Raw genomic sequence first — 17302 nt, forward strand, 5'->3', positions numbered from 1 at the left:
GATCATAATAGACATCGCCATGCAGGAAGACAGTTTACATTTTTTTAAATCTCTGAGAGATCTTCAAATACAGAGTGCGTCTTTACACCGGTGCGATTTTTTCAGAGTTTACGGTAACTCAAATAAAAAACTGTGACATTTGCTTTGTTTTATATCGACCACTTAGCAGGATGAATATCAGGATTAAGCAGGTATATTTTGAGTTTGAGTTGAGTTGAGAAACATTTGTGGCCATTTTTGTCATGAAGATATATTTAGGTCATTAAAGCACTGATCCTCTGATCATTATTATTATTTAATTATTTCAGTAAGGCAGCTTCCTGATTCCTTTGCTGGCTCTTTTGTTTTTTCTTAGCTCATTTTATATTTTTTGAGAAAAGAGAAAGCTTAGATGAGAGTTGCCCATCATCGTTACTTGGTTACACTAATAAAGTGAAGGGCTGTACATCTGTGGTTGCATTATTCTATTATCAATTTGCCATCATTTTTAAGCATGTAAGAGATGATTTCATTGATAGCCATAGACTACATGTCTTTCACTGTAGACTTCCACTGAGAGGAACATATTAGACTATTTAGGAACTAAATTAGAAACTAAATTTAGACGGTCATACCAGCTTGATCATCACTGAAAATGTCCTGGAAATGTCCGGGAAAATGATCTCTGGAAAAGAGTGGGAACCCTGCAACTTGTAGGTTAATGTCCACATGCCATTGCTACAGTCGAGTGGTCGTATGCCAGTTAAACCCAAGCGACAACCTCCGGTCTAAAAATATAAGTCCAATGCGGATGTGTTATTTACTGCAGTTCATCGAGGATCCGCTTTAGGCTGGCTCCGGAAGTACCAGAAGTCACATACACATGAATGGGAAAAAGAGGATCTTTATAGCAGAAATAAACATGTTTACAGCCTGGTACAAAAGACGAATGTAGTCTGGATAGCTCATTTTTCGATCGACACACACTGTAGGGGGGCCTCTTTACGTCACAATCACTCGACAGCAGCAATATGGCTGCCGCCTCCGACTGGCCTCAAAACAGCTCTTCAGAAACAGATGGGTGATGTCACAGATACTATGTCCATATTTTATACAGTCTATGGTTAAACCACACACATACATTTAGCCTCATCTCCATTTTCTTGATCAAAATATTGACAAACTGCACTACAAGACGTCATCTGTCCTCTGTGCTTATTTACATCTGGGTAGTAAAGTATTAAAGCAATGTGACGGTCTTGCTAAATAAAATGTATGTATATTAATAATATGTTTAACTAATTAGTAATCTGGTGCAGACTAGCATTAAATCATATTGCAAACTAAATGTGCACATCCATAGTCTTAATAAATGCTGTCAAAAGCTCTACAGTTACACAGAATCTATATGAAAGATGCTAGATATTTAAGTGATTAGTAGTGAGCACAGTATTACCAAAAGTCTGATTTCATCCAAATCCCCAACATCCTTTACACGAAATGGTGACAGGGGTCCATGTTTCAGTGCCTGGGTTAAAAGGTACCTGAGTTACACTGGTAATCCTTTCTTATTTTTAAGCTTTTGGTCATCTGAAGAGAAGTCTGAGTTCTTGTTGAATCTGTCTGCACGGTTGATTGCACAACAGCCCCTTCCCATTTTTACAAGTCCTTTCTCTCTTCACAGTATGTAGGCTAAATGCTGACATCACTCAGTGCAAGCTTCCTGTCACTCAGTGGGTGTATTCACGATGACACCCGCCGAATGTGACACCACATGCCCTCTGTTTCTAAATATGTGAAAAATAGCAGCTTACATATCTCTGAAACTTAGCGAGTTTGTGGCTAAAGCAAACACACACACACACTACCACACTCATGGATAAAGAAGTCATTATTTGTTGTCGGCAAAAAAAACATGTGATCAGGGACACTTGTTTGTGTTTCCTTGGGTTGTTTGCCAGTTTTTCTTTTTGCCCAGATTCAACTAAACAACTTCTTTTTGTGCATCGCCTCAAATTTGTGCTTCCCAAAATCCAGCATTTCACATGTACCCAATTTCAAACATCATATGCCGTTTCACAGAAAGCCAGGGGCCTTGCAGCCTGTATGTGGAGTTCCTTCAGTGACTCCTACACTTCATCACAACTTGCAGAAAAAGTAAACTTACCATGTTTCAGTCTAAGATAATTAAAATCATTCTCCAGTCAGCAGTCGTATGATCACAAGAGCATGAAATTACAAATGAAAAAGTGACAAACAGTGTTCTGTAGTTTTCCTGCATAATTCCTCCCATTTTCACATTCCTTCTCTTCCCTCTTGTCTTACACCTACATACATCTGGTCGCATCTTTACCCTCATCTCCATTTTCTCAACCCACCCAGAGATTCATTTATTTAGTCAGCATATATTATCCAAGTTAAACTTCTGCAACAAAACTTTCTTTTGACACGTTATCGCTCCCATCTCAACTGAACTGCACCATTACTTTGCAGTAATGAGGTTCCCATGTCTCACAATGCCGTTCTGAGGGATACTATATCTAAAAGATGGCAGCGAGTGCCAGGTATTGATTCTCAAATTTGCAGCAAACGCTCTCAGATTTGTGTTCCTGCCGGAGCATATGTGTCTGTGGTTTTGCTTTGATGCCGATCAGAGAGATGTGAGGTGGATCTCTTGTTCTCTTGTCTCTCTGCCAGCTGTGGGGTTGGTAGAGGTGGAGTCCAGATACAAAAGCATCTGTGGGTTCGCTGTTGTTTTCTTCTTCTGATGCTGCAATCGGACAGAGATAGCTTTATCTTGTATTCCTGGATTAGAGCTGTGACAATAAATTGAGTAACAAAGAATTTATCAGCAAAAAATGTTTTGATTTTGTTACATCCTTTATCAAGTTTATTTGCCAAACAGTTTCAGGCTGCAGTTGCTGAAATGAGTAGATTTGCTGTATCTCTTGTTTTTTGTTTTATCACGATTTATTGATTATTTTGGTTGGGTTTGAATTCTTAGCAAAATAAGCAATTTGGAGATATCCTCTGCGGCTCTGGAAAGTTGTGTTAGGCATATATCTCAATATTGAAGACAGAGACTTTAGAGTAAACAGAATGTGAATGGACTTTCCAACCAGAAATTCAATCTATGTCAGGTAATAGTATCACTACTGGAAGAGTTATGAAGGATGTATGTATTTATGTCACTATCATTACCAGGAGCCGTGACTTAAATGAGAACAGGAAGCATACATTATGAAAAATGTGAGGTATTTTGTGTAAAGAAAATAAGCTAAGAGGTAAACTTGGATGTTAGGTATCATGGTTGGTAACATCGGTGGATAATTATGGATACATTTGCACTAGAGATGTGCTGGAAACAGACGTGTCAAAAATATCCACATTCACTACTCAAGTAGAAGTATAAATACTCGGGTTTAAAAAGACTACTGTAGAAGTTAAAGTATCAACTCAAGCTTTTTACTCAAGTAAAAGTGTAAAAGTACTGGTTTCAAAACTACTTAAAGTATAAAAGTAAAAGTAATGTAAGGGGGCAAAAATGCAATGAAGGACAAAAGCTCAGGCTGCGCCACAGGGGCCTATAGTGCACTACCCCACCTCCCAAAATAAACATGTTTCTAAAGGCCATAATGACTATAATGTTATATTAATATGTTAATGTATCATGTTAATACTTCTCATCCAACCATAATCAAATTCACTCTATCCAGATGGCGTGATTCAAATGGATAGGTTTTTATTTTTTGGTTGTTTTTTTTTAACAATGACAAGCCGGAATGAAAACAAGCCAAAATGAAATAAGAGTAACAAGGCTATTTTTAAAATGTAAGGAGTAGAAAGTACAGATAACTGCATGAAAATGTAAGGAGTAGAAGTAAAAAGTCGGCTGCAAAATAATTACTCCAGTAAAGTATAGATACCCAAAATTTCTACTTAAGTAAGGTAACAAAGTATTTGTACTTTGTTACTTGACACCTCTGGTTGGAAAGAGAGACATCAGCGAGTCAATAAATGTGTTATGTGTCTATAATAAGAAGTAAATATGAGTTAAATCCATTCAGAAATTAAAAATGGTTGCAGACTTTGTCAGATTACAGAGAAATACATGCTGGTAGTAAATGCATCTTTTTTATATTACTATATTACAGTAACAGGTGCAGCACTTACTCTTAAGTGAGCTTGGCCGGGCGGTTACATTATGCAGAGGACATAAAGTGCAACTGAAAACACTATCAAAGATTTTATTTCAGCCCCTTTCCGTTACACCTCTGCTCTGCTGTGATTGCTGTAACGAGGACTGGATATGGTGGGCACTGGGGTCATCACCCCTCAGGCCCTGCTATTTGGAGACGGGCTGCAGTGGATGTGCCAATGGCCCCCAGGCCCGGCGTGGCCCTGTACTCCATGTGTCGGTGTGACTCACACCTCTGTTTCAAAGCTACTGTACTGGAAAGACTATTAGACATATTCTACAGTACATAACCAACTGCATGGCACTGCAGTTCGGTGAGAGCTGGAGGCAACAAGGACATTACATCAAGGCCCATGTGAATTTGTGTTCCCGAGCATAATTTGTTTACATGTTTGCACTTTATATGCAGGACTGTTTATATTTCTGTACCTGGCAGCGTCTGTGTTCATGTTTGATTTGATTTAGCGAGATGGTCGTTGGGTACAGAGGGCCGGAGAGAAGCAGGACAGGAACGGTAAAATGTGAACAGCCATCTGTGACGCATAGTTCACGTGAACATGTTTGCCTAAGGACTCTCCTGTTCCGTCCTTTTTCATTTTCTCCCACTCAGGACCCTGGAGCTATTGTTAATACTTCCTTTGAATATTTCATGCGTCTACGTATGTTCCTGAGCACTGTGGTTTTATGCATGTGTGAGGTCCCTTGCTGGTACCGCAATGTGTTGCTGGGGAAGAGTTACAGCCTCTGGTATCTTTAAAGTCATTTAGAGTGGATCCAGAACCCTTAGCTCCAGGTGTAGGTCAGAGACTGTGACCTTTCCAGGGGGATAAAACTCTTGAACACCCCATACAATTAGAGATGGAAATTACAAATCAGTGTACTAATTGAAAGGGATTTTGTTCAGAATAGCACAAAGTCTATGGGCTGTCATGCCGTTATTCTTGAGGTGCTGCTTCTGTACTTTCATGAAATGCAATGGAGTCTATGGCTTGTTCAATTTCAATCATTTCCCTGCAAAAGTAATCCCTAAAAAGCATTACAAAAATAGATACATAAATACAGCACTAAAAGCTGCTGTATTGATTTTTTACTAAGATAAGATGAGAAGATCAGTGCCACTTTTATAACTGCCAAATAAATATGATGCTACAGTTCAAGACAAAAACCTTAGCTTAGCAAAGACTAGGGTTGCAAAGGGGTGGAACATTTCCGGTAAATTTCCATGGGAAGTTAAGGTGGGGAATTTTGGAAATAATCCAAATTGGAAACTTTCCATGGGAATTATGGGAATTAATGGGAATTAACCAGGAATTGAGGGTAATTTAATGGTAAGGTATCATATCCAAGCATAAATATGTTTTGTTATAAGCAGACATCTATCCAAAATAATACAATTATATATAATTCTTTCATTGAAGAACAAAAACATAAATGTTGAGTTAAATATTACTCATCCCCCTGACCCAACTCATTCAAAAATTAACAAAAATGCAATCCCTGCAATGTACATGCAAATAAAAAAGCATCTTCCCTCAAGCTTCTCAAGCCTAGCCTCTGCAGGATTCTAGAAATCCTCTGTGCATGTGATGGAGGAATGCACAGTGCATGTAGGGGGTGTGGTCTCAATAGCCCTGCAGTAAGCAGTGTGCTATGTGCATGTGATTGAGGAATAGCATAGATATTCAACTGTACTTGAATGAAATCTGGTTGTTTTAGTCAGGATTATGCTAAAATATATTTTCCCCAACTATTTTTAAGTTCCCTATTAAGAGCCAACCTTCAATTTAGTAAATTCCTGGTTTACTCCCGTTAATTCCCATGGAAAGTTTCCAACTTTGAAAATTCCCGGAAGACACAAGAACTAGGAGGGAAGGGCCAGCCTCACCACCTTATATACAACCAACAAAACCTCTTAATCCTACTAGTTAGCATATTAATGTTAGAAAAGCTAACTCTTAAAAAAGCTTAGCTTACTGGCTGCTAGCTATAGCATCATGTTTTCTTTATTGCAGAGAGTCAAACAAAGGAAGTTTGAAGTCACAGAGGCTGGCTCTGTCCAAGGGTGAAATACTCGGAGGAACAACATCTGTAGCTAGGATGTTATCTTATTGGAAGGCCAGCTGTTTCCCCCTATCTTAATTATTTGTGCTAAACCAAGCTAATCTGCTGCTGGCTGTCGCTCTGTATTTAACAGACAGTAAGAGTTATCCGTTTAAATGCAAAAACAAACATACATAGCAATTATACATAATTACATAACACAATTATATATAATACTGACAAAATAAGTCTGCAACACAGCTTTACATAAGCGTCTGTGCATTAACACACACATACACGCACGCACAAACACACACACACACACACACACACACACACACACACAGGAACAGTCTACAGAGGTGACATGAGGTCACATATGGTACGGGCTGTTCTGTCATGTTGCTGCGGAAACACTGTCATGGTGACTGCGCCTGTGCTGCCTTACAGAGTGTCACCCGTTGTGACACCAGATGTTCAAGACTGCAGTTTGCATGTGTGTGTGTGTGTGTGTGTGTGTGTGTGTGTGTGTGTGTGTGTGTGTGTGTGTGTGTGACTGTGTATGTAGATCAGCCCTAAAAATGGTGGGTGTTCTACCTTCATACATGCATAATGTCGGAATTGTTAAATGTTTGTTGCATGCGTGTGTGCGTGTGTGTGTGTGTGTGTGTGTGTGTGTGTGTGTGTGTGTGTGTGTGTATGTGTACTAGCACAGGTAGGTGTGCCAGTAGTGAAGGGATGTTTTCAGATCCAATGAGGTGTTACTCTCTCTATTGCTTAAACATCTCCCCTGTGTCATCTAAACACACTCTCACATTTGCTTTATGGTGCGTGTGTGTGTTTGGTACTCATGCACTGAGCATGGTAGATTTTCTTAAATGTACTGAATTCACGACTGACAGGGACAAACATTTTATATACTTTTGGTGCAATACAGGTGACTGTTTGAGCTGAAGGAGCCAAGGGGTAAAGTTTTTGAACATTTAGTGTTGCTCCAAACAATCTCATATTTGTCATAGGTGTTAAGTTTGACCTGATGATGCTTCTGTGTGTGTATAGAACAACACCATCAATCTGTTTAAACATTCAAGAGGCGTCAGAGACACACACACCTGAATGTTTTTGTCCCCAAAGCCTTCTTTGTTACTCTGTATTCAAAATGCAGACTCATTAGCAGCAAACAGGCAGAACTTTGTGTTTACAGGAGCGTGTTGAAGTAGTTAAGCAGGTGTTGTTTGTGTGTGGGTGGGTCTGTGTGTTTGTGGCAGAGTACGGATGATTTTTGGGAGCCTCTTTTCCGCGCTCTGCCCATCCTGCCTCTGTTGCCATGGTGATTCCTTTATCTACGAACCTGAACATGCATTTGCAGACTTTGTGAATGTGTCTGAGCCAGATTTATTTATTGTATAACAACAGGTTTCAACAAAACAGATTTGTTACAGATCCACACAGGGGAGAAAAAAAAACAGAATATTGTGCATAAAATCCTCAAACAAGAGGAAATGAACCATGTGGGACAGCAGCAGGGCGAAGCTTTTGTCTGCGTAAGTTACGTTTTGTGATTCAGTGAGAGGGTGATTGTTTGTTATGGTTATGGATGTGGTTTTTTAACTAACAGGTGGGTGTTAAGATGTGTCTTAATTGTGCCGACATGCAAATTATGCTGAATGGTGTGTGTGCAAGTATGGACGGCTGCTAGCTGAGAGACAGGCAGTGAAGGGGGATTAGATAAATCAACAGCTCCAGCTGCAGCAGAGCTTAGGTAATAAGGCTCCAGCACAAACAGGCTAAATATAGAGACAACTGACTGACTGCCTGCCCACTAACTGTTACATCCTAACTCATACGCACACACACATATATAAACACACACATGGCTGTAGATGCTTCCCTTCTATGACTCTTATTTTATACCTATTTTTGTGCGTATTCGACTAGCCAAGCTTCAGAAATCCAGTGTGCATTATCCTCTGCGTCTAGATTTTTTTAATGTATAAGAAGCTTCATTGGACTAATGGGAGTGTCAATATTACAAAATATTACAAACATTGATGGGTACCTTAAAGCTGGGGTTGGTAGTCACGGAAAACTAGCATGAATTTGAATGTAGCATGTCCTCGGGACTCCGTCTAACCCCTCTCCCCCTCCCCTCGGAGCTCCTCCAAAACGACTTCCCCGCTCACATGCACGAGCGCCGCTGCTTCCATATGATCGTGACTGATCCAAAACCGGTCCTCAGCACATCGTTTGTGTTTTGCACTACGTCAACTCATGTCTCACTCAGCTGTAAGAAAACACCAAAACATTATCATAGTGAAAGTTAAAAACACAAACAATCATGAATGTACACGCAGGAGGCGGGCAGAACGGCTGGACGGGATTTGATTGGTTTCATAATTTGGCTCTTGATGGAAGGGATTGGTTGGTGTTTTCCCAGGTTTACTCTGGCTGTAGATAGCAGATTTTTTTCCGCTCTTTTTTTAAGAACACATTATGTATTGATTGCCATCGGGACATAAAGATCATTTTAACCAGTATAACAAAAAGTGTATATAAATCTGACTACCAACCCCAGCTTTAATGATCCTATAGTGATAACATAGTACAGGAAACATATATCAATATAGTGAATTTACACTAATGAGATAGATCGAAATTAATAGAAAGGAGGATGATAAAGAATTATAATGAATAAAAATAAGATAATACTGGACAGGGAGCTGGATTGATAATCTCCTCTCCTTCACTGTCAGACTTCATCATAAAATAAATTCCCTTGCATCAAATCAAGGACCTTGCCTCCTCAGATGTAAGGAGCCTCATCCCCCTTCCTTCCCCCTTCTTCTTGTCCTTGCTCCCTGGTACCAGGGTGATGTTTCAGGCTTCAACAGTCACTCTTTTTCACATGTGACCTTCCCTGGTGCTCCTTCGCCCACATTCTCTCTTTCAGGCAGGCCAGGTTTGGTTAATTCTGCAGCCACGTGGCACACAGAGCGGAGGTTTGACATAAGGCTGTCTGGAGGGTAAAGAACAGACAGGAGGAGGAGGAGGAGGAAAAGAGGAGGAGAGGAGGAGAGGAGGAGGGGGACTGAACATTTTGTGCTGCCTTCTCTGCCAACATGCAAATGGACACACACACGCAGAAATGCTTGCATGCACACACACACATACACACACAGCCGTTGGGGACTGCCTGGCCTGACAGAGCCATCCATCACAACCTTAAGTGAGCTTATGTCTTTGAACAGCCTTTTAGAGCCTTGGAGTGATTGGCAGCTCTGTCCTCCCCGGCGGACCTCCTCCACAGGTTCAAAGACACCTTAACCCTCTCCATACGTCATGATGAACTCAGAGACCCAACCTGGTTTTGATGTCTGCATCACAGCTCAATGGGAAAGCACTTCTAACATGTCTCTCTTTCTCTTTGTGTCTTTCTCCTTAGGTCGTCCAAGGCTCACCCCGGACCAGTTGTCCACATAAGTGACAACCCCATGGATGAGGGAAAGGTAAAGAACAAAATAATTTTCTTCACACACTCATACAAACTTTCTAGAACTTGGGAATCTAAAATGCATGATTGCACAAAGTGTGGAAAAAGAGAATACATCAGGCTTCCATCTTTTCGTATCAGTTTGTTGTATTTTGTTGATGTCATTACATTAGATAACATGCAGCATGAAGACCGTAAAAGTGGAAGTGTGTGGGGCGCTGGTGGCCTAGCAGTCTAAGCACCCCACATACAGAGGCTACAGTCCTCGTTGCAGGGGTCCCCAGTTCGATTCCAGTCCGGTCGACCATTTCCTGCATGTCTTCCCCCACTCTCTACTCCCCACATTTCCTGTCTCTCTTCAGCTGTCCTATCAATAAAAGCAAAAAAGGCCAAAAATATATCAATAAAAAAAAAAAGGAAGGAAGTGTGATGCTGGATCTGGCAGCGGAAGATTGATGTTCGCAGAAATCCAGTTTTACATGATCAATAACAGCTACAGCATAACTTGCACACTAAATAAATATAGCTTTACAAATTATAAGATCGTAATGAGCTTGAAGAAACTCCAAGAAATTATGTCCCAATGAGCAAAAACAGCAGTAAATGCCCTGTATTAGTCTTGAAGATAGCAATAAACACCCTTTTTCTATAGTTCTTAAAAGAAATCTAGAGTTCATGTAACTTCTTGAATGTTAAGAAATATATTTTTTAATGTTTCAAAGTTTAGATTCCCTTTGATTGGTAAGTTTTGTCTGTTTCCTTACCAAAAATCAAGTTCCAGATTTTTATTCTAAATGTATGATTAATTTCAAAACTTGTATCAGTTTTTATGGCTTATCCTTTTAAATTGATTTATTGTCTAGGTTTAAAAAAATCTGGAGATATGAAGCGCCTAAAGATACTCCAGTAATTGACATCATAATAAGTGCTAGCTGATTTATTTCAACTATATCAAATGGGTAAATGCACTTTCACCATAACATCACAGACATTCAGTCCCAGTTAGGACCTCACAGGAGACAGACTATAAGTTCTCTGGTAACATTTAGATATTCAACTTTGCAGTAAAAATAGACAGCCGTGATTTGAGTTATTTTCAGGATCATTACATCAGTAGATGTAAGCAAGGTGCATGCAGGAATTCTCCAACCATAAGGCATTTGGAGCCACATTAAACTGAACGATCTGCTTTAGTGGCAGATTTGAAATGAATTTCGAAGCATTGAAGCTAGGTGTTGTTTCTAAAAATAAGTCTGCAGGTGCGAAAAAAACCCTTTTCACTTTGTGTTCTAAAAAAATCTCTCCGCATTATCATCTCATGTGCACCAGGGTGGGCAGGTTTCTTCCTCAGCCCCCCTGAAGTCGGCTTACACCTGACTTCCTTTAATGCTGCGTGTGAATGTCAAATGTATTACTGCTTTCCGCGCCCATCATGGGGTCTATTCTATCTCCGCTCTGTCATCTCCCCTACCTATCTCACTGACTGCCTGTCGCTCTTCCTCTCCAGCTTATAATTGGATTTGAGTCTGGGATCGTGGTCCTGTGGGATCTGAAATCAAAGAAGGCTGACTATCGCTACACTTATGATGAGGTAAGCAAAACTCCACTCCCTTGCTTTCCTTTCTTCTTTTACAGCTTTCAGTCATTTCTCCTTCTTCTGATCTAAAGAGTGTTTCCAAGTACAGAATCTGAGAATTTAATCTCATATTCATGAGCTATACTGTATACAGTTGAGCACAAGTGTGTGAGAGTTTAGTTCCAGTAAAAAGGCTAAGATTGGCGGTAGTTTACTACAGCTGTCAAGACTGTGGTGTGTTGAGAATATGCTGACTGCAAAGGAAAAGGATTTTGTGCTTCCTGTTTCATAAAAAAGGAGGGACAGGTTTGTCTACTCAGGAAATCGTTAAGTTGTTCTGGTACAGGTACAGAGACTGATCACTATCAGATCACTGACCAATAAAAAGACTGATACCAATACCAATACAGATAGGGAAATTGTTAGCAATACTGATACTGATACAAATAATTAAAAAGACACCGATACAATACTGATTCTGATACCAATACTGATGCAGATATATATGTATTGGTATTGCTATAAGTATTGCTATAACAATGCTGATACCGATACTGATACTGAAATTAACAACAATACTGATACCAATACTCAAAAAGATACTAATACAATATTGGTTCTGATACCAGTACTAATACTATATTATATTGATATCAGCATTGGTATGCCAATATTGGTATTGGTATTGGTATAGGTATACCAATACTGATACCAGTACAAAAAAAGATACCAGTACAATACTGATTCTGAGATATCAATATTGGAATTGCTATCAGTAGTATTGGTTTACCAGAACTATCAGTATTGGGATAACTATACTAATACCAATTGGTATACCAGAACCGAAACCAATACAGATACTGCAACTAATACCAATACATATACTGATACCAACACCGATACTGATGTCCATCTATCCATCCATTATCCATACTGCTTCTCCTAATTGGAGTCGCAGGGAGGCTGGGACTGGAGCCAATCCTAGCTGTCATAAGGCAAGGGTCAGGGTGCAAGCTGGACAGGTTGCCAGCCTATCATAGAGCTAACATATAGACAGACGACCACATGCACTCACACCACAGGCACTTTAGAGTGACTAATTAACCTAATGAGTGTGTCTTCCCAAACAAGTCTTAGTACCCCAACACTGATACCAATACTGATACAGATATTGATACCAAAAGTTGTACAGATACAGATTTCTATACTCACACTGTTATTGGTACTGGTCCTGATATTTATATTGATCTAATACAAATGCTGATACTGCTGTAGATATCAGTCTAAGTTATGGCCTGAAATGCTTTACTGTCAAAGATAAAGACAGCTGCCTGGCTCTGTCCAAAAGGCAGTAAAATCTACTTTCTAGCGCCTGTATCCAGTGCTGCAGTCAAAGAAACACATGCACTGCCACTTAGTAACTAGCACAGTTCGTAAATGCTGGTTTTAACAACTCCATGATTTATATATGGTTTTATGTCCAGGGTGACATTGCAAGGTCATGCAGTGATTGTGTTTAAACATTACGGTTATAAAAAGGGCAACATTTTGTAAAAGGTCTTTCCATTTAAAGCACTGAGTCATGCAGCTTTATTGGCTTCCCCCGAGGCAGTAGTGTGTGTCTATAAATAAAAGATGGCAACAATAAAGAAGAGACACAATGTCAGAGAGGCTTGGATCCTCACTGGACCTGGCATGTGTCGAACCTAGACTGTCATGTGTTACTTATCGTGGTGCGTATGCAAAATATTACCTTGATGAATGTGGACTGATTGTTTTAAAGATGTCATATACATGAAATATGGTATATGTAAGCTTTATTTTGAAGGGTTGTTGTACATGCTTTCATGCATATGTGTGTATTCTCAGCACAGTCTGACCTCTTAATGTCCGTGATCCGGAGTCTTAGTAAGACCGGAGAATTACTATGACTACAAGATCTCATTCACTTGTCATTGAGGTTTAAGCAGACTCATTGGATGCATGGTCATACAGCATCTGTAGTACTTAGACACAGAGCCAAACCGGGCTGTTTAAGATAATGAGATTACTCTAACACTCATGCTGGTGCTCACCTCGTTGGCAGAGCTGTGGGGCTGTACGCACGCTGAGATAACAAGAGTCACAGAGGACAACATGGACACAAAAATGAGAGTGGGATTTGGTGTGTCAGTTTGCACAGATAGCCTTCTCTCTCTCTCTGTTTTTGTCTGTGCTCTCAGATAAGCTAATATCTTCCAGCTGCTCCCAAGGCATTACAGTTTCTAGTATTGAATCTCCAATGGGAGTCTGTCTCCTCTCTCCAAACCCCTACAGTTACACCCCTCCTGAGATTTGCTGGTTGAGTGGGCGGGGGCTGGAGGTAGGGAATGTGTGCTGTTGAAGCTCATTTTGTTGTCTGTGATTTACTCTCACGAAGCAAAAGGGCCTGCAACTCACAACAATCATTTGTGTTCTGCTGTGATGCTTTACTATTGAAGCAATTCGGGGGCTGCAGGCATAGAAGGACCCGGCCTTAGTGTCATTTAACAGTGTACTTATTACTCAGCTGCTTGGAAGTCCACCACTTTGTTTGAATTGGCACGCAAAGAATCAATATAATGTAATAATGAATATTAAATACATAATTAGATATAATCTTGATGTCTGGCTGTGTGAAATTCACTGTAGTAATAACAATTTCATAATTATTATTATATCATAGCAATTTCCGGGATATATTTACTGTATACTACTAATTTGGGGCCATGTTGAACACATCTGGCATCCCTTGAACATCAATATGACTGCTATGGTATTCAATCAATCCATCCATCCATCCATCCATCCATCCATCCATCCATCCATCCATCCATCCATCCATCCATCCATCCATTCATCCATCCATCCATCCATCCACCCACCAGCCCATCCATCCATCCATCCATCCATCCATTCATCCATCCATCCATCCACCATCCATCCATCCACCATCCATCCATCCACCAATCCATCCACCAATCCATCCATCCATCCATCCATCCATCCATCCATCCATCCATCCATCCATCCATCCATCCATCCATCCATCCATCCATCCATCCATCCATCCATCCATCCATCCATCCATTCATCCATCCACCAATCCATCCATCCACCCACCCACCCATCCATCCATCTATCCATTCATCCATCCATTCATCCATCCATCCATCCATCCATCCACCCATCCATTTTTATGAGTAAAGTGATAATTCAGAACAATGTTATCTAAAGATACTAATTTGGTGTCATATTGGATACATCTGGCTTCTCTTGAACATCGATATGACTGCTATGGTAATCAATCAATCAATCAATCAATCAATCAATCCATCCATCCATCCATCCATCCATCCATCCATCCATCCATCCATCCATCCATTCATCCATCCATCCATCCATCCATCCATCCATCCATCCATCCATCCATCCATCCATCCATCCATCCATCCATCCATCCATCCATCCATCCATCCATCCATCCATCCATCAATCCATCCATTTTTATGAGTGATAATTCATAACAATGTTATCTCAAGATAATTACAGATAGATAATAATAATTCTAATATACAATCCTGTGGCTGTGACATATTGGGCTTAAAAGGTGGAAAAAAAGAGGCATTGTGTGTGATGCGAGCCAGAACAGCAAAGAATGATAATCCACTGATCAGTCCAATATTAAGATTAATAACTATAATGAGGATGAAATGGGGAGGACCGGTACTGTTAATTATAGCAGTTAGAGTTGAGCAGCTCTTAGATTCGCATTAACAATTATAATGATGATAATCAAGGTAAGACTGATATTAATAGTTGTAGCAGTTGGAGTCAGCAAGGTCCTCGGCAACAGGCCATCTCTCTGGTCAACAATCCAGAGGAACATATGAGATAATGAAGCTCAGAGACCTTCAGGGAAGATATGTGGTTAGTAACTTTAAAGGCAAATGAAGATTTAAAGTTGGTGACATGGAGTAATATGATGTGAATGCAAAGAGGTTAAGTGTGACTGTGGTGGTGGGGTACAGTCTTAGCCTATAGCAGCAAAACAAGGAGCTGGTCCAAGTCTGAGTCTGCCCTAGTTTTAAGCTTTGTCAAAAAGGAAAGTTTTAAGCCTACTCTTAAAATAACTGAGGGTATCTGGAAGATAATTCCATAGGAGAGGGCCCTGATTATTGAAGGCTCTTCCTCCCATACTACTTTTAGAGACTTTAGGTGTCATGAGCAGGCCTGAATTCTGGGAGCATAGCAGGGGGGTGTAGAGCACTATGTGATCTTTAAGATATGATGGCGTCTGATCATCAAGCTCAAAAGAAGGATTTTAAATGATATTTTAGGTTTTATAGGGAGTCATTGCAAGCTTAGCTTATAGCGAGCTTATAACATAAGAACATGTGTCTATCTTGCTGTTATGATTTTGTAAAACTCCCCATTTCTGCCTTTTAACATGCTCAACTTTTCCTATAAGACATTGATTTTTTTTATTATTATTGTTTATTCTATTTATATAACTATTTTTTTAGATAGGTATCTCACTGAGAAAATGTGTTCCTATTTCCAAGAAAGACCTGGTCAATATGGTCTGTATTGCATGAATTGGCTTGAGTTCTTTGCCATCATTTCCTCATATCCTGAATTTGTCCAAACTCCATCTCTGTATAGTTTGTGCGAACAATACTGTGGAAGGAAATAGCTTTTTACAGCTACCAAATCAATTGCCAGCTGTATTCTTCCTGCTGTGCACTCTCTCCTGCTGTGCACTCTCATTCAGACACTTTTTGCCTAGAAGCTTGCTGCCAAGAATCAGAGTTGTCGACTGACTGGAACAAGAATGTTTTTTTTCTTCTTCCTCCTTTCATCAGTGATGTATTCAGACTCTGGATTAAGCTCGTCTCAGAGATTTTTTTGTTTTGCTGAAAATGTGTGGATGTTTTAACAACTGAAAGAGATTCTGTGGTCTAGCATTTCAAAGGATAGAGTTGAATGGTTTTAAGAGTAATGATCGCTCCCGTATTCTTGGCACATTTTTGACGATTCTCGTACAATGTCAGAAAGTAGTTTGCACATTAGAGAAATCATGAAAATGTTTTGACTCAAATGATGGCAGCATCTGTTGGGTATATGTTGATGCTGTCAAACTGCCAAAATGATTTTGAGAAAAAGGATCTTGTCTTGACGTTCCTACAACAGACAAAGTTTCAGACAGAGTTCAGACAAACATCAGAGGCAGTAAAACTTTAGTTTTACAAAGAGCTGAGGGAGCATGCCCTTCACCCTGTGTCTTTTAGAGTATTGTGTATTATTAGCTGCGGATCAGCAGTGTTGGTAGCCAGAGAGCATCCGTCACCCCGACCCTCTGTTCCATCTGACTCAACACCTTGGTCTAAGGCTTGCTGAATGCCTGATATCACAGACAGATCTGAATTTGTACATCTTTTCTTCACCTTTTATTTGACTCCTGTTGGTCAACTCTGGCATGATTTAAAAAAAAAAGATTGGTGGCATATCCATGAAAGACCTGTCATTCAACTCAGTGAGCTTATCATTCTTCTAATAAAACTTCCTCTTGAGCATTAATGTTCTTTTTTCTGTTTCTTGTGTGTGGTGTGTTATGGTATGATACAGAATTATACCTATCCATAGTGCATCACATAACATTTATTGTGTCATATCCTATATAATCGCTTCACATCATATTGTATTATACTGTATCATATCTACACTTATGTATCACTTTATTTTTTATCACATTGGTTCATATTATTTTATAACATAACTAGGGATGTCACGATACATTCAACCCACGGTTCAATTTGAATCCTGATTTTTGATTCACTCACGACTCTAACGGATTTCAAGAAAACTGGATGGAACTCAAAATTTAAAAAAATATTATTTTATTTCAAATCTTAGATATGGACATTTGCAATATGTATTTTTTATCTTATATTTCTTTGTAAACAAAACAATCATTTTTCATTTTTAAGGTGTGTTGTAA

The 17302-nt window shown here is 39.6% G+C and overlaps 1 protein-coding gene across 4 annotated transcripts in view; it reads left to right on the forward strand.

Moving 5' to 3' along the window:
* stxbp5a (syntaxin binding protein 5a (tomosyn)) overlaps window positions 1-17302 on the forward strand; it is a 143940-nt gene that overhangs the window by 76595 nt on the left and 50043 nt on the right. For all 4 annotated transcript variants that reach the window (XM_034699843.1, XM_034699844.1, XM_034699845.1 and 1 more), the window contains 2 exons: window positions 9660-9723; window positions 11215-11298. In XM_034699843.1, the coding sequence (XP_034555734.1) occupies window positions 9660-9723; window positions 11215-11298 (148 nt within the window). The remainder of the gene's footprint in view (window positions 1-9659; window positions 9724-11214; window positions 11299-17302) is intronic.

This window comes from Notolabrus celidotus, chromosome 13 (assembly GCF_009762535.1).
Source record: "Notolabrus celidotus isolate fNotCel1 chromosome 13, fNotCel1.pri, whole genome shotgun sequence".
In the NCBI taxonomy this organism is placed as follows: Eukaryota; Metazoa; Chordata; class Actinopteri; order Labriformes; family Labridae; genus Notolabrus; species Notolabrus celidotus.